We start from the raw sequence: 19,145 nt of genomic DNA, 5'->3' as shown, positions 1-19,145 counted from the left end.
GGATAATTGCTTTGGAGAGGGCTTGCAAAGTACAGCAGGTACCCCAAAGTCAGTGGGCAGCTATCTTGTGGCTATCCTTCTCTGAGAAAGGTAGAGACAAGCTCCTCACAGTTAGTGATGAGGATGCTGACAATTACACTGTCCTGAAGAGTGCTCTGATTGATGGGTTTGGCCTAACCACTGAGCAATACAGGTTGTTGTTCAGGGATACCCAGAAGACACAGACTCAGGACTGGACTGGCTTTGTAGATTGTGCCACTAAGGCTTTGGAAGGCTGGTTATTGGGTAGTAAGGTTAAGGACTATACAGGATTGTATAATTTGACCATGAGAGAACAAATCCTTAACAACTGTCAAAACCAGTTACTGCATCAACACTTGATTGACTCTGACCTAACTTCTCCCCAGGAATTGGGAAAGAAGGCAGATTGGTGGGTCAGGTCTAGAGTTAAGCAGAAAAACCAGAACCAGGGCGGTGATCAGAAAAGGGCAGACCAGAAGTGTAATGAGCAGAAATCAAAAGACCAGAAGTCTTCACCAGGCCCCCAAAAGGCTCAGGGGGAGGGTGGTCCCAAAAAGGATTAAAAAAAAGATGGCCAAAAGAAACCTTGGTGTAACTACTGTAAGTCCAATTCCCATTGGTATAGTGAATGCACCAAAAAGGACAAGCCCCCAACCACCATTGCCCCTAAGGCAACTGTACCCCCTAGTCCAGCTGTAAGTGGTGGTTCCCAGCAAAAGGGTGTAATAGGGTTAACCCTGGGAACTGAACTGGATTCTGGCCTAGTCAGAATACCCACTCAGGCTGTTCTGATCTGTGATGGGGACATAGCTTTGTCCTCTACTGTGGGTCCCAGTAACCTGGGCAAGTACAGACAGACTCCTTTAATCAACCAGAGAATGGCTCAGGCCTACAGGGACACAGGTGCTAGTGTCACAATGGTGACACCTGCCTTTGTGGACCTTGGACAGATCATGCTAGGTGAGAATTACCTAGTGACCAACGCTAGCAATGCCACTACCTCCCATAGTGTGGCAATTGTAAACTTCTCCTGGGGAGGGGTAACTGGCTCAAGAAAGTTGTGGTGAGTTCAGATCTTCCTGTGGAGTGTCTGTTGGGAAATGACCTTGAAACTTCAGTGTGGGCTGAAGTGGAGCATAGGACCCATGCAGAAATGCTGGGAATAGATGCACATGTCCTTGCTGTGACTAGGTCACAGGCCAAAAAGTGCAACACTGAACAAGTGCTGGATCCTGGGACAATGGACCAGACACAACCCAAGAGAAAGAGCAGTAGGGTTAAGGCTGTGCCTTCCCCCCTGCCTCAGGTAGAGAGTCAGCCCTCACAGGAGGATTATACTGAGAGCCCTGAAGGAACTGTCCTAGAAGAACTGGAACCTGACCAGGTTGAGTTTCTTGGGACTGGGGGACCTTCAAGGGCAGATCTGAGGCAGGCACAATTAGACTGTCCTTCTCTTGAACCCCTCAGATAGCAGGCTGCTGCTGAGGCTGCAGGAAATGCTCAAGGTACCCATAGAGTGTATTGGGATGAAGGGCTGCTGTACTCAGAGGCTAGAGACCCCAAGCCTGGTGCGTCCAGGAGGTTGGTCATACCATTGAGTTTCAGAGGCTTCCTTCTTACCTTGGCCCATGATATTCCCCTTGCAGGACACTTAGGCCAGAATAAGACTTGGGACAGACTTGTCCCTCACTTTCACTGGCCTCACATGTCAGAAGATACCAAGGAGTTTTGTCGCTCCTGTGTCACCTGCCAAGCCAGTGGCAAATCAGGTGGCACCACAAAGGCCCCCCTCATACCACTAACTGTGGTGGAGGTCCCCTTTGAGAGAGTGGGGATAGACATTGTTGGACCAATGGACCCCCAAACAGCATCTGGGCACAGATTCATACTGGTGATAGTGGACAATGCCACCAGGTACCCAGAAGCTATACCCCTGAGGACCACAACAGCTCCTGTTGTGGCAAGGGCCCTACTTGTAGTATTCTCCGGAGTGGGTTTTCCAAAGGAGGTTGTCTCTGACAGAGATGCCAACTTCATGTCAGGATATTTGACTGCAATGTGGAAGGAGTGTGGTGTTAACTACAAATTCACTACACCCTATCACCCACAATGCAATGGGCTTGTGGAAAGATTCAACAAGACCTTAAAAGGGATGATAAAAGGTTTACCAGACAAGCTTAGGCGAAGATGGGACATCCTTTTACCCTGCCTTCTGTTTGCTTACAGAGAGGTCCCACAAAAGGGGGTTGGCTACAGCCCTTTTGAGCTTTTGTTTGGGCATCCTGTAAGGGGACCCCTGTGTCTAGTAAGGGAAGGATGGGAGAGACCTCTCAGACAACCCAAACTGGAAATAATGGATTATGTACTTGGCCTCCGCTCCAGGATGGCAGAGTATATGAAGAAGGCTTCTAAAAACCTTGAGGCAAGCCAAGAACTCCAAAAAGCTTGGCATTACCAAAAGGCTGTGCTGACTGTGTACCAGCCAGGGCAGAAAGTGTGGGTGTTGGAGCCAGTGGCCCCAGCAGCACTCCAGGACAAATGGTCTGGACCCCAAACTATTGTTGAACAGAAAGGAGAAGTCACCTACTTGGTGGACCTTGGGACTCCCAGAAGCCCCCACAGGGTGCTTCATGTCAACAGGTTAAAGGCATATGTTGACAGGGCAGACATGGGCTTACTCATGGCTACAGATGAGGGGCAGGAGGAAGAGAGCGACCTTCTCCCAGACCTGCTGACTCAGAACCCTGATGATGGTTCAGTTGATGGTGTGGTCTTTTCTGACAGCCTCACTAACCATCAGCAACAGGACTGCAGAGAAGTTCTGCAGGCCTATAGACATATGTTCTCTCTGACCCCAAGTCAGACAAACTGGTGCACTCATGAGGTGGACACTGGTGACAGTCTGCCTGTGAAGAGTAAAATCTACAGGCAACCTGACTATGTCAGGGACTGCATAAAGATTGAGGTACAAAAGATGTTGGAGCTGGGAGTCATTGAACCTTCAGAGAGCCCTTGGGCTAGTCCTGTAGTTCTGGTGCCAAAACCTCACACCCAAGATGGTAAGAGAGAGATGAGGTTTTGCGTGGATTACAGAGGTCTCAATGCTGTCACTAGGACAGATGCCCACCCAATACCTAGGGCAGATGAGCTCATTGACAGATTGGCAGCTGCCAAGTTTTTGAGTACATTTGACCTGACAGCAGGCGACTGGCAAATCAGACTAGCTGAGAATGCAAAGGCCAAAACTGCTTTCTCAACCCCAGGAGGACATTATCAATTTGTGGTAATGCCCTTTGGCTTGAAGAATGCACCTGCCACTTTCCAAAGGTTGGTGAATCAAGTCCTTACAGGCCTGGATGACTACTGTGCAGCTTATCTTGATGATATTGCGGTCTTTAGCTCCACCTGGGAGCATCACCTGGTCCACCTGAGGAATGTTTTAGAGGCCCTGCAAAAGGCAGGCCTCACTATCAAGGCCACTAAGTGCCAGATAGGGCAGAGCAAGGTTGTGTACCTGGGCCACCTAGTAGGTAGGGGTCAGGTTCAACCACTGGAGAGCAAGATCCAGACCATAAAGAACTGGACTCCTCCAATTACTCAGACACAGGTGAGAGCTTTCTTGGGCCTGACTGGGTACTACAGAAAGTTTGTTAAGAACTATGGGTCCATTGTGACACCACTTAATGACATGACCTTTAAGAAGATGTCAAAGAAAGTTCAGTGGACAGTAAGCTGTCAGAAGGCATTTGATGACCTGAAGCAGGCCATGTGCACTGCACCTATTCTGAAAAGTCCAGACTACTCCAAAGAGTTCATTGTCCAGACAGATGCTTCTGAGTTGGGTGTGGGAGCTGTTCTTTCACAACTGAATATAGATGGTCAAGACCAGCCCATTGCTTTTATTAGTAGAAGGCTGACCTCTAGAGAGAAACGTTGGTCAGCTATTGAGAGGGAGGCCTTTGCTGTGGTTTGGGCCCTGAAGAAGCTGAGGCCATACCTGTTTGGCACTCACTTCAAGATTCAGACAGACCATAAGCCCCTCTTGTGGCTAAATCAGATGAAGGGTGAAAATCCCAAACTTCGTAGGTGGTCCATTTCCCTACAGGGGATGGACTTCACAGTAGAACATAGACCTGGGACTGACCATGCCAATGCAGATGGACTCTCCAGATATTTCCACTTAGAACATGAAGACTCAAATGGTCAAGGTTAGTTTAATGTCCCTAAGTTTGGGGGGGGGGGGGGTTGTGTAGGAGAGTAGGGTCTGCTTTCTATGGTCACCCCCACTTATTGCTTTTGCTTCACTGGTTTTCGACTTAGATGTGGCTGTGGGCCTGCTAATCAGACCCACAGCCCAGCTGTTTTCTCTCTAAATTCACACTATGTACTTTAGGTACATAACCCAATTGGTAAGGATCACCCTCTAGGGCCCTGTACAGTGTACCTTAGGTACCCAGGGCATGGGTGTACCCTAGGCCTACCAGGGGCTGCAGCATGTATTATGCCACCCCTGGCTGGCCTCACATCATGACACAACTGGCTGATCACTCAGCTGGGGCAAGGTCGTGTAATCACCCCTTGCTTAGGTGTAGTATTCCTATACCTACCTTATATATAGACACATGGGTATCTATCAGTCACTCCTATGGCAGGCCTTAACAATCCTGAAGGCAGAGTGCTTGGTAACATGTGAGATGTTGCTCTAGCATGAGCTGAGCCTGTCTGCAGCTTTCGGAACCATGTCCTTATAGCTGTTCTATGATAATGCCTACCATGTACTCTTAAAGTGCCTTATAATCCTCGCGGTTATGGTAACTATGGTTTGGCTTTATCAACACATGTCGTGTAAGGTGTCTAACACTTTGGAATACTACCCCCACACCATTTCTGGCGATGAGGATAGTATTCCCCCCTTCTAGAGGGAGAAGACATGTTGAAGACCTACTACCCGGTTAAAGTTAACCAGAGCCCCAGCATCACAAAATGGATGCTGCTGCCACAGACACAAGTCTGACCTCCTGCTGCTGGGAGTCCTTCCAGCGAGGGAGGCTTGGACAATAGGTTTCCTGCCTTGGGAGGTGCTAGCACCACCCTAGACAGGACTTAGTGTATTGGGGCAGGGAGGGATGAAAGAAACGAGACACTGCCTGGGGCACACAATGTGTCCCATGCATAGTCCGGTTCAAACCGGTGCTGGGACACTCCAGCCCCAGTCCTGGCGCGAAACTGGACAAAGGGAAGGGGGTGTAACCACCCCCCTCCCTGGTCCCACCCATAGGAGGGACCTAGCAGGTAACCCAGCCCCCCAGATTAGTATGAGTGGGAGCTAAGTCCCTAGGACTTTGGATTATCCTGAAAAAATGCAACTTGAACAGAAACTCTGGACATTCGACTACGGAAGAAGACTGAAGAATCTCCCTTGTGGCCAAGGAGTGGCCACCCTGTGCAAACAGGCACCATCAAGCGACCTGCCGTTTGCTTTGCCCAAGTTCTACGAGGAACCGACTGCAGAGCCCGACCAGCGCCTTGACTTCCAGACTTCTCCAACCCTGATCTAGATCCACAGCAAAGCTGAGATCCATGGAGGCGACGAGAGACATGGGACCGGCTACCTGGGAAAATTGGCTACTAGCTGCCAGCGCAGCTACTGAGGCATCCTCGAAGTTGTGCTCTGGGGATTGAGAAGCCCCAACCCCGAGCACCATCTACACCGAAGATCAGCCCTCCACACTCCATGAGTTCTGCGTGGGGCCCTTCTGCATTTTCCTGCTCGACGCGTCTGTCCGGTTGCTTGCCCGTTGGCTAGTAGCCTCAGTGACGACGAACCCTTAACTTTCCACTGCTGGTTTGGCTCCCCCAGACTGGCCCTTGCTTCCCTGTGAAAGAGAAGTACCTCAGGCCTTCCTGGTCTGCAACAGAGGCAAATCCTTCATCCTGCGTGGGTTGAGCTTGCAAAGGCTTGTTGGGTCCGAACTCGACATCGATGCCGCCAACAGCAAGAACCCTCGTGGGACAGCTCGCCTCCTGGTTCTGGTCGTCCTCGACGCCTCCTGGTACCCGTGGCTGTTGCGACAAGCTTCACCTCTTCACCTGCATCTTCACGACATCGCCTGGCTCCTTCCTTGTTCCTTCCCGGCTCCTGGCTGGTGACCTAGACTCTGTCCCCTCTGCTTGCAGGTACCCTCCTTCTTGATTCCAACCTTGGAATCCACCGGACACTCTTCACTGACTGCCTGTCAGCACCTTTTCTTCAGGCATCCATAGGAGTCGACGACGAAACCCGACGCAAGTTCACACCTATGCACCCGCAGCCCGTGGGCTAGGTAAACTGAGTACTCCGGTGCTCACAAGGGTATTGACTATCCTAGGGTCTAGTTTCCAAGTCTCTAACTCCTAGCTCTTTCCGAAGTGTCCTAAAACTCTTTATTTCTAAACATCACTATTTCTATCGACTTTAACACATTACGCGTGAGTGTTTCCACTCTGCACCTGAATCCCGTGGGCCTCCCACTGCCTAACAACTGGTAGGATAGTGTAGCCCCAGCGATTCCCTAGGCCTAGGCCTATCCTGTGTTCGTGACAGTTGTCCTTATACCACTTACTTAGTATATGGTTTGCATGGCCCCTAGGGCCTAACTGTATTACTTACCTGTGTGACTTATGTATGCTTAATTAAGACTGTGTTGTACTTACCTCGAATCTCATAAAGAGTGCTGAGGGTATTTTGACTAGAATAAATACATTCTATTTTCATATATATCTGTTGTGGTGTCCTTTCATTTGGTATTCAAGGGATTGCAAATGGTATAACAGCTGGCTTCACATGCCATACAGAGTTTAGCCTAAGACTGCTCTTGTCCATGCTACCACTAGGATAGCTGGTCTATAAGGTTGACTTTACAACCAATCACCATAAGGGTTGTTTGGACTGATACAAGGTGTACACTAGAACTAGTGACATCATATATCAGGCCAACTTCTCACATGCGTCCCTCTTCAAAATGTTAGCACTCCCGCACTTTCTCTATGCACTACAGAATACCCGTATCCTGATCCCAGATTCTTATTTTTCCCAAATCGACGGAATATTGCGGGGACTGCTGTGGGAGGGCCGTACGCTGCACATCGCAATGAACAAGCTTACCATGGGTTGGTATGATGGGGGCATTGCTTTACCGGATCTCAGACTATATTACCAGGCGTCCCAGTTAGTGGTACTCAACCACTGGGTGTTTGAACCTCACGACGAGCCTAATTTCCGTACGGATCATTGGCTCCTGGGAAGGGGTGGTTACAACAGAGCACTTTACACCAACCCCCGCAAGCTTCACTTAACAGGCCCCACGGCGTGTACGTTCGAGATCTGGGATGAAGTCACCAGAAAATTAGGATTGCGCGGGCATCTGATGAAGGCGACCCCCCCTGTGGGAGCCCGATATTTTAGGTCATCTCAGCGCTTGTCCAGGGTTTGACAAGTGGAATTTAATTGGAATCTCCACGGTTAGAGACATCTGGGTTAAGGGGAGGCTAGCATTGTTTCCGGAGCTCCAAGCTAAGTATCAACTGGCTCCATCGGAGACGTTCAGATACTTGCAGATCACTCCTGCGGTGTCCTCCGCCCTGCCTTCGGATAGTCCTCTCCCCGACTCGTCCCCTCTGGAGGACCGCCTGTTGTTGGATCCCATGGACCGTAAGGCCATCTCGCTCACCTACTAGAAGCTGGTCAACAACCTCCCGACCCGATGTTGAAACTTTGAGAGGGATTTGGGAGAGATGGAGGACAACATGTGGCGAGACACTCTAGCTTCACCCCGAGAAATAGCCATGCGCATGCGACTGCTCCAGCTCAAGATCCTCCACCGAGCAAATTTTGATGCCAAGCTCCTGTTCCGGCTAGGTAGACGCCCCAATCCACTTTGTCTCCGACATTGCAACCAAGAGGGTACTTTTTTTCACATTTTATGGGATTGCCCACATATTCATAGCTACTGGGCGACAATCGCCCGTCAACTTGAGAGGGCGGGAGGCAGATCCCTTGAGTTATCTCCCCAGCTATGCTTACTTAACATTTGGGGGTCGTCCGATCTCACACAGGCTGAACAGACATGGGCCTCTATGGGCTTCATTACAGCGAAGCGGAATATTGCACGACACTGGGGGGTGAAGAGGGTCCCGCGCCTGGTTGACTGGGCAAAGGACATGGATACTGCTATGGTGGCTGAAAAGTCAGTATTCTTAGGATGAGTTTGCCCCAAGAAGTGGGACCTAAAGTGGGGGAAATGGAAGAGGTACAGAGGGGACATCTGCATCTCCCTGACGGTGGAACTCCGGAGAGAAAGACGGACGCTGATGGCCCAGTTGACGGCGGAGGTGCTGGCTTCTCCTCCTTAAGGGTGGAGTTCTTGATCTCTCCATTCCCCGCTCCGTGTTGCTGTCTGTTCGTATTTTATGTATAATTTGGTCTCTCACTACTGCCTGGGAAATGTATAATGGGTGTTGCTCTGCGTGGACCCCCATTCCACCATGGGGTGAATGGCACTATGTTAATACACATACGTACTGGAGGGGAGTTTTTCTTCTTACAGTGACTTTACTTTGTATGTACCGGTTTTTTGTTGGTGTTAAAATGCAATAAAAAGAATGTTTTTTTTTAAAAGGTTGCTTCTTTTAAGTAAGGGTGGGCGTAGTGGGCGTAGTGGGGCTACGTGAAGCAGCACGTAGTGTGCCCAAATCTACGCACACTACGCGCTTCGCGTAGCCCCACTACGCGCCACCCGCCACCCACCCACCCTACTTTTAAAAGATAAAATGAATTTGTAATAAAGCAAATTAAAGGCACTTACCTGACGCGCGGCGTCTCCCGGGGCTCCCTCTTCCTGTTTTTCAATTTTCCTGACAAATGCGCATGCGCGGACGCCCGGGCATGCGCATTTCTTGCGAGAAATGCGCATGCGCGGGCGTCCGCGCATGCGCATTTGTCAGGAAAATTGAAAAACAGGAAGAGGGAGCCCCGGGAGACGCTGCGCGTCAGGTAAGTGCCTAATTTGCTTTATTACAAATTTATTTTACCTTTTAAAAGTACAGCGGGCGGGAGGCGGGTGGTGGGCGGCAGGCAGCTACGCTTCGCCCACGTAGTGTACGTAGGCGCTGCCTGCTTCGCCTACTTCGAAAACTGCGAAGCAGGCAGCGCTACGTACACTACGTGGGCGAAGCGTAGTGTCGCGCCCAGGGTTACTTTTAAGGGCCCTAATTTTTTAACACTCCAATGTCAGCACTCTTCATGGCTCTGCGTTTCTGGCGTGGAAAGTTATAAAAGTAACAGATGTCAGGGCGCTGAGATGGTGCCTATAAAGGTGACGCGAACATCACTTTTGGCGCGGACGACGCCGACAATATCACATGAAGTCGACCAACACCACCTACCCGCATACAGGGGTATTGCTCGAAGAAAAATCTTCTGGATCCAGTCAGACCCCTGGGTAATTCAAAGGTAAGGAATCTGCAGCTAGATACTGTCTCTCCCAGATGAGGCATTACCAAAAGTAACTTTTCCTACAAGTAAAAACGTTTTTTTAAAGAGGATTTTAAAAGAACATTTGTGTTCAATAAAAGAAAAAGCGAAAAGAGTGAAGGTGTATGGGTTAATTATGATGTAGCTAGTTGATAATAGCTCCCTGCTGATGTGTATATATACAACATTAGGAGGACAAACAGCTCTTTGGGGGTTTCTCCGGAGCAAAACAGAGGAAAGCAGTACAGAAAAGAAGCATCTCCGGGTGGATTTTCTTCTGCATCAAGATCTGTTATCGATTCACCAGGAACAGCCTCGGAAGGCTTACGCTAGCATTAACTCAAAGCAGAGGAAGCTGGCGTTCAGTGTGCCAGTCTTGGACATTTGCCAGTCTTCTTCATATGCATCAGTTTACACATTTACAAACCACTATTGCTTTGACAGCCAGGTTCAATGGGAAGGGCATTTTGCTTGCTCTGTCTTGCTAGACTATTTGGGCTGAGCCATTCCACAGGCCCACCATTTTGGGAGGGACTGCTTTGGTATGGATTCTAGAGGTTAGGAATCTGCAGTTGGAAGTATTGATCAGAGGAACAAGTTATGGTCCTTCTGTTAAATTCTTCCCTGTGGATACTGTATCTAACCGCAAATTCCTCTCTGCCCTCCTTCCTTCTCCTTCTTGGGAATGGTCTTCCATCTAAAAAAATGCCCATTAAGGAATATGAACACTGGCACCTGTAATTGTTGTTGGGCTCTGGGTACGACAGCATGGACATGGTCAAGAATAAAACTCGGTAGCGTGCAAGGGGGGGTGATTATATGCAGCTCCATCTTTTCTTCCGTTGTGGAACTAAGTCACTGCGCAGCCGCATGGCACATCCTACCAGTGCACGGGAGCATTGCTTTTGAAATGCTCTGAATCCAGTCTGGAACCTGGGGTTATTCAAAAGCTGAGGAACCTGCGGTTAGATAGAGTATCCATCCACCAGAAACAGCATTACCAACAGTAAATAACTTTTTCTTCTAGAATTAGAGGACGGTTTAGGGCCTTCCAGCTGGTCAGACCTCTGTTTTCTTCATGGAAGTCAAACAGAATGAGAGAACCCTTGGAACCCCTACATAAAGTGGGTATCAAGTTTGCTCCATGGAAGACCACTGTGTTGTTGGGGCTCATGTCCACTAGAAGAGTCAGTGAAATGAAAGATCAAATGTTGCAGAAGAAACAAGTTACTTAACTGTAACTAGAGTTCTCCAGCATTGGTATCGTTCATGGATTTGCATGCAAGAACCCCTCTTCCTTGTTCAGAGGCTCATCAGCAAAGCACGCTTTTACACAAGACCTATAGAAGTCCGAAATTGGGCCTTTTCTAATGAGATGGCTTATTTACTAAAGTTCATTATTTTTCAAGTGGTTTCCAAATAAATTGTTCTAATTACTACTATTCAACTATAACTGTGGGAATCCCAGCTCGACAACGAGGAATGATGTAAGCATGTGGCTCTTAAAAAATATATAATCGCTGGAGAACCATTTTTACAGGTAAGTAACTTGTTCCATGCGCAGCCAGTTTCCTAACTCCCTAATAAGAAGTATTTATTGTTGTAGTAGTAGTAGTAGTTTCTGGTTTAAGAAAGAGGTTGATTTCTAGACTGCATGTGCCTTCTGATGTGTTCGTCACTGATCTTCAGAATGTAATTTTACGTACTATTAGGAAGTAGTATAGAATAATGGGAACTCCTTTTGTGGTGTGTAAGCCAGCATTTAAAATGTGTTTGAAATTCATGCCCACACTTGTTTCACTGCCTTCAATGTATCATTTCTTAACACAGCAAGAAGAGGAGCTCCTTAATGTACGCAGAGGACTGCAGTCACTCTTCATGACTAGAAGCAGGAAGTTTTAACATAAATTATTGAATATTCAAAATGCCAGTGGGATGTGTCCTGTTAAACATCTGTGTACATGCATATGAATTCTTATGAAATGCGCATATTTTTTAGGAGGGTGAACAGTGCATTTAAATATTTTTGAAAAAAATGTATGTACTCTGTGATTGTACTATAAGCATGACTCACTTAGCTCATAGTAATATAAGAACGTTACCAACTTTCGCTAATATTATTTAAAAATGTAAGCTAGAATTAAATTATTTCTACTGTGAGTATGATTCAAGTATTCTCATTTCTGACTCGACAGATTCTCCGAACATGTTCTTCTTGTAATTCTCTGGTACAGTAAAGAATGCAAAAGCGTTAAGACAACAACATTTATAGTGCCTGGAAAACAGGAAACTGGTGATTTATAACCCTAATTACAAATAAAATAGTTTCTCACCAGAAAGATAGTGAGGAAGGACTATTGGGCCCGATTCACAAAGGCAATCTCAGACAAAAGTCTAACTTTATGACTTTTGGTATTCACACATTTACGAGTCGTATATTCATGTCCGAAGTCAGGCCGGAATCTACGCATCCGGGCGAAATCTCCGGTTAGGGCTGAATGAAGTATAACCAATGGCCGGAATGTAATTTTTACACAGAGGAACATGAGGAACGTCAGATAAATTATAGTAGAGGTCATAAAAATCAATTTGGGGTAGGAAAATGGTGTGGACAGACTACATCACATCGGAAAAAAGTGTGCTCCTTTGCATCATGGTACATGCAGTCCACAATTAGCGCTCCCCTCAGTGTTGACTGTAGTGTTCCACAAAAGTTTAAAGGAACACAACAATTAACACTGAGGGAGCACAAATGAACTTTGTGAATACCAAAAGTCATAAAGTTAGACTTTAGCTCAGATTACCCTTCTGAATCGTGCCCAAGTTCTGGTGGCGAAGATATCCCTGTAGCTGTTCATGAACAAGGCCTCATGTAGAGGTTCGTTATATGCTTCTGATGTTGGTTTAATTTTAAATGTTTGAGTGTCCATTTGATCGCTCCAGAAACATTCTCGCCTTCATTTTATCACGCCAGAAAAATTCTTTTAACAACTGTTATCTAAGGAGTAAGAATACAAAATGTTAGAAAGTAGGATCTGCTTTAATGGTTAACCTCACTTTTTGCTGGTGTTATTCTGTTTTCTGACTAGTCTGACTGGGATCCTGCTAATCAGGACCCCAGTCACTGTGCTTCCTCCCTAAATTTAACTGTGGCAATTACTCTGGTACCTTCCCAATTGGCTACTGGTGTACCCGTGTAAGTCCCTAGTGTATGGTACTAAGGTACACAGTGTATAGGTACACCAGGGATCTCCCATTGGCTGCAGCATGTATTATGCTACCCATGAGAGACCACTCAAAATGTGACTACAGGCCTGCCACTGCAGCCTGTGTAAGTTGGTGCTAGCACCACTTACGACAGATATAAGATTCCATATATCTGAGGTCACTGCACTTAAAACCTATAAGTCAACCCTAAGGTAGGCCTTTCAATCGTGAAGGCACGGTGCTAGGTTATAAGTGTGAGAGTACTCTGCACGAGTCGATTCTCCAGGCATTGTAAGTGGTGAGCCATTTATTGTTACGTGATGGCTAACAATACATTGGCTGTGCCAAACCTGGGCATATTTTGTATCAGACATGTTGGAATCATACTCCAGCACCGTTACTGGTTTGAAGGTATGACTCCATGCACCAGGGGTCTCCTCTGGAAAGCCCTCAGTGCTCCCGGTAACAGCCTTCCAAGGTCTGCCAGCAAGCTAGTGCTGCTGCTGACCCCAGACACTATTTTCTGCCCTCCTGCTGCAGAGCTGAGCTCAAGCAGGGGAAGGTAGAACAATAGGTTTCCTGTCACTGGGAGGTGTGTCCACCTCCAAGACATGACATAGTGTATTGGGCTGGGGTGGCGGCGCTTGCCAACACCACCAGACTGCTTTGAAGGGCACATTTGGTGCCCTCCTTGCGTACTCAAGTTTGAGCCAGTTCAGGTAGTCCTTGGCTACCGCTCTGGCACCAAACTGGACAAAGGATATGGGAGTATCCCCCCCTCTGGTTAGCCCCTCTGTGGAAAATGTGTAATATTTTTCTTGGCATAAATGACAGCCATTTGGGCTGTGGTGTCCATTTAAGTTTCCTTTGTAATTCTTCCGTCCTCTGTTGCTCGTCTTTTTCTGCCTGTGCTATCTATTTTAGTTGACTTCCTGACTCAGCTAAAAGCAATGTACGTGCTGAGAGTTTGTAGCTGCCAGTACACCTGTTAACTGTCAATAATTTCTGCTGCCATTAGCACTCCTGCTCCCCCTCCCACTTTGCTGACCAAGTGGTTATGCATCTGCCCTTGTTTGCTGAAAACTTTTTCCAAAACTTGTTCTACCTATTTCTGTTCACATACTTACTGAGCAGAAAACCTGTATAAAAGGGCACTGGTTTGTGAAGCCAGTGTACTACCTCCTCCAGAACTTGAGAGTGCTGTGTGGACGTGGTCCCACTCATAAGTGATTAATAAACTTGTTATTTATTCCTACTCCTATGCTGATATCTACTTTGTTGGTTTTGAAACCGTGGACAAAAGGGTGACCCTGCACCAGTGTACCCCTAAAAGGGAATATTTCCACAGTTGGTGCCCAACGTAGGACCCCATTGGAGACGCGGCTGACCGAAGCAGGGGTCTTGACGAAGGATTGGAATTTTGCTGAGGAAGCGCACTGCACGAGGAGACCTTTGTCTTTTCAGGCTGACGTGACTTTTCCGGTTTTCCCGATTTGACCCTCCAGGTGGTAGCCGGTCTCAACTGGGGTTTTCTTTGGCGCACTTTTGTAGTGAATACAAAACAACTGGTTATAGGGTCTAAGGGAATTTTTAAAGACCTGCGCAGACAAATCCCCAAATCACTTCAACTAACACAACAAGTAGAGTCTGCGGGTCTGAATCGTCCTCTCAAAAGAGAAGAAGCGACATGACAGCACGTTCAGACATGAAAAAAGTCCTCATAAAGAGGGCCAAGTCCCATCACCCACCGAGGTGGCATGCTTCATCATCTGGGACCTCCCATAACTACACCTGGTGTAGTTATAGAGCTACAACTCCTTCGATTACTGTAACAAGGAGGAGCTCAGGGATGTTTTGATTCCTATAGTTGGGAGGACGAATTAACTCAGAATGAGAAAGACTGCCATAAGTGTGGTGAATCTAGATGCAGTGTGTGGAATAAAGAAGTGATTTAAAATTGATTGTCATTGGAAAAATAATTTTATTCTGTATCCAATGGCATCAAGCTAAAAACAGCAGAAATTATGAGGGAAACGCGTCCACAAATGTTATAGGGCCGCGCCCTCGTGGGTCAACATGTTTCAGCCACCCTGTGTCTACCCAATGACAGTGGCTTTCGTCAGGACCATAAGGTAACACTACTGCAAAAATGTGAATAAGTGATGAGTGAGATAAAAGAGAACGATACAACCTACCAAAGTACCTACTTATCTATGGATATGTGGCACCGTAGTGATGTAACTTAATCACCTGGAGGCAAAACAGAATAATAATACATGAATGAAATGTGCTGAACATGTCTACTACGTTTTTTTGACATAATACAAATGTCTCGTACATAAACATTTGTCATGCGTACAAACTGCAATGTCTTCTTACCCGCAAAAAGTCAGGGATGCACCTACACTCCTGGTTACAACTCAGGGCGTGAGGCAACGCTCTAGAAGACAAGAAAAAGGGGGAGAAAGAACTAACCAATGCCATAAAGAACAGAGGATGGTATATTCAACTGTTTGAGCAAAAGGCTGTGTGACTATAAAACCAATAAAACCAATGAACAGACATAGGTATGTTAACTAACTCCAAGATGGACAAAACCATGCTGACATTCTACTGGAAAACGAATTTACCAGGACCTTAAGTGAGCATGTCTATTGCATAAATGTCAATGAAATCGCCGACAACAAGCAAGTGCCGGAGCACGCCTCTGAGTACTGCCAGTGATGGCTCAAAGCTCAGTCTCTAGAATAGAGTTCGGAGAAGAGACCATTCGGTTGTATATTAATAAACGTAGAGCAGGCTTACCTGTCCGTCGTTACCCCGGACCGTCTTCCTGGTTGTACCGAGTGTAACCGGAACAGAGTAAGCCCGCCCCTCATAGGGATTGACTGTATGACGCACCGGAAAATTAGACCAATCAACAAGCAGAGGCGCGATGACGCAACCCGTAAGCCAAGCGTGCGTCTAAAACGCAAAGAATGCTGGGGATTGTGGTCTCAGCAATCGTGTGGCGAGCGCTTGACCGGAGTTACGTGTTAAGTAGGACAAAATGTATCCTAAGAATAGAGTCTCGGTCCGGTATGTCCCTGTTGTAGGAAACAGCAAACTGATCACAGATCGTGTATAGAAAGCAAAACACGTAAAGTCTAATGATATTACCTTAGGAAAACAAGACATTACATGTACAAATGCGTGCAGAATGGACGCATCTTGAGTTGTAGTAATATGGTAAAAAGCCGATACATCAATCAAGCCACTTAGAAAGTCAGAAGAGCAGAAAGTTCTGAACACGCTCTTGGTAGGCTGCCAGTGGACTGAACACACATCTTTCTGTGTACGACTGGACGGGGATTCATATGCCTGACTATAGAGATATTGTACACTTAGAATTTTGACACAGTGAAAAAGGTTGGAAAAAATTGTAACAATATCCCAGATTTCTCTTCCTTGATTAAAATACCAATAGATACAACTAGGGATCTTGTATTTATTCCACTAATACGCTGTGTCGGGAAACAAGACTAAAGCCAAGAGGCAAGGAGAAAAGCCCCCATCGTCAACTTGACGGGCAAGGACCCTGCAGTATTACAACGAAGTCCAAGGAATTGACTCGTTAAGCCCTATAGTGTCACTTCTGAGTGTAAAAACCCAACGTTGCTCCTTTCTGAACAGGAAAGTGGAAATGTCAGTTATATGGGACGGGATAAAGGGTTGTTCTATAATCGTCCACTTGATGTCATCAGGTCTGTGTTTGAATTCCACAAAGTGCCTAGTCATGCGGGTTGCCTGCCTTTGACATCTGATGGTGCTTTCATGTTCTATTATCCTAAGTTTGACCTTTCTAGTGGTCATACCCACGTATCTCAAATCGCAGGGGCAAGTGATCAAATAGATTACCCTCTCACTATTGCAGTTAGTATGTTTAATCTGCCTCCAGGGTTTGTTTGTCCCGATGTCAACTTCTGTAGTATGTCTGGTGTTAGGGCATACTGCACAATTGCCACATGCATGATGCCCTTGAACAGGTGGCAAATTCCACAAGGTGTTAATCTTAGAGATCGCTGTATTTTTTGGGCGCGTGTGTACTAGTGTGTCTCGCAGATTCGCACTCCTCTTAAACGAAAAAAGCGGAGGACTGAGATGTACCTGTCCCACATTTAGAATGCGCCAATTTTTCCGTATTATTTTCTGTAGCTGGTTAGAGTGAGTGCTGAACGTCTGGACACATGTCAGTCTGTCCAACGGAGCCTTGGGTACAGGTGGTTCTAGTAGGGCATCCCGGTTATTGTTGCTGGCCCGCTTGTACGATTGTTTGATCAGTTTCGAGGGATACTGCCTGGCCTTTAGATTCCTCGAGAGAACGTCCGCATGCTCTTTGAATTTGTCTGTATCAGAGCAGTTGCGTCTCAAACGGAGAAATTGCCCAAATGGTAGACCTGATCTGAGTGATTTAGGATGGAAACTTTCGTATGACAGGAGAGAATTCCTTGCCATAGGTTTGGTATACAGCTCACTCCCTAGTCCGTTGGCAGTGGGGAAGATGAGAAGGTCTAGAAATGGCAAACTCAGCTTGCTTGCTTCCATGGTGAAATTGAGGAAGGAATTCTGGTCATTGAGCCAAAGGTGAAAGGTCTCTAGAGTTGTATAGTCCCCTCGCCATATGACGAAAATATCGTCAATATAACGTTTCCATATGACTATGTAGTCACGGAAGGGGTTGTCAGTGCACAAGACACATTGTTGTTCGAACAAGTGTACATACAGATTGGCCAGGCTGGGGGCAAAAACACTGCCCATAGATGTACCTGATGTTTGTAGGTAAAGTTGGTGTTCGAACTGGAAAAAAATTTCAGTCATGGCCAGCCTGGCACACTCCATGATGAATCCCACTGGTGAGCTCAACCCAATACTGTTGGCTTCAAGGAGCCCTCTGATGGCTTCGAGGGTCTCTGTCTGAGGGATGCAGGTGTATAGAGATTCTACGTCAAAACTGACGAGGAAATCCGTGTTAGTATTGTAGTCTAGACCTGGAAGCAGTTGTAAGACCTCTTTGGTATCCTGCAGGTATGTTGGCATGGTTTTAACCAAAGGTCTAAGAAATACATCAACGAATGTTGAGAGGGGTTCCAGTAGCGAGCCCAGCCCAGAGATGATAGGTCTACCGGGGGGAGGACGTTGAGCCTTATGAATTTTGGGCAGAACGTAAAAGTAAGGGGTGACCGGATGTTCCGTCACCAAAAATTCTGCTTCTCGTGCTGAAATCCATCCCTCTAAGTCTAGACTACAATACTAACACGGATTTCCTCGTCAGTTTTGACGTAGAATCTCTATACACCTGCAATGTGTCTTGTGCACTGACAACCCCTTCCGTGACTACATAGTCATATGGAAACGTTATATTGACGATATTTTCGTCATATGGCGAGGGGACTATACAACTCTAGAGACCTTTCACCTTTGGCTCAATGACCAGAATTCCTTCCTCAATTTCACCATGGAAGCAAGCAAGCTGAGTTTGCCATTTCTAGACCTTCTCATCTTCCCCACTGCCAACGGACTAGGGAGTGAGCTGTATACCAAACCTATGGCAAGGAATTCTCTCCTGTCATACGAAAGTTTCCATCCTAAATCACTCAGATCAGGTCTACCATTTGGGCAATTTCTCCGTTTGAGACGCAACTGCTCTGATACAGACAAATTCAAAGAGCATGCGGACGTTCTCTCGAGGAATCTAAAGGCCAGGCAGTACCCCTCGAAACTGATCAAACAATCGTACAAGCGGGCCAGCAACAATAACCGGGATGCCCTACTAGAACCACCTGTACCCAAGGCTCCGTTGGACAGACTGACATGTGTCCAGACGTTCAGCACTCACTCTAACCAGCTACAGAAAATAATACGGAAAAATTGGCGCATTCTAAATGTGGGACAGGTACATCTCAGTCCTCCGCTTTTTTCGTTTAAGAGGAGTGCGAATCTGCGAGACACACTAGTACACACGCGCCCAAAAAATACAGCGATCTCTAAGATTAACACCTTGTGGAATTTGCCACCTGTTCAAGGGCATCATGCATGTGGCAATTGTGCAGTATGCCCTAACACCAGACATACTACAGAAGTTGACATCGGGACAAACAAACCCTGGAGGCAGATTAAACATACTAACTGCAATAGTGAGAGGGTAATCTATTTGATCACTTGCCCCTGCGATTTGAGATACGTGGGTATGACCACTAGAAAGGTCAAACTTAGGATAATGGAACATAAAAGCACCATCAGATGTCAAAGGCAGGCAACCCGCATGAATAGGCACTTTGTGGAATTCAAACACAGACCTGATGACATCAAGTGGACGATTATAGAACAACCCTTTATCCCGTCCCATATAACTGACATTTCCACTTTC

At 46.8% G+C, this 19,145-nt stretch overlaps 1 protein-coding gene across 1 annotated transcript in view; it reads left to right on the top strand.

The window, feature by feature from the left end:
* SYCP2 (synaptonemal complex protein 2) overlaps positions 1 to 11,434 on the top strand; it is a 4,998,961-nt gene extending 4,987,527 nt beyond the window's left edge. Inside the window, exon 45 of the mRNA XM_085615168.1 lies at positions 11,363 to 11,434. Coding sequence (XP_085471294.1) covers positions 11,363 to 11,434 — 72 coding nt within the window. The remainder of the gene's footprint in view (positions 1 to 11,362) is intronic.
* The last annotated feature ends 7,711 nt before the right edge of the window (positions 11,435 to 19,145 follow it).

The sequence above is a fragment of the Triturus cristatus genome, chromosome 7, assembly GCF_964204655.1.
Source record: "Triturus cristatus chromosome 7, aTriCri1.1, whole genome shotgun sequence".
Classification (NCBI taxonomy): Eukaryota; Metazoa; Chordata; class Amphibia; order Caudata; family Salamandridae; genus Triturus; species Triturus cristatus.
This window is presented reverse-complemented; position numbering and strand designations above follow the sequence as displayed.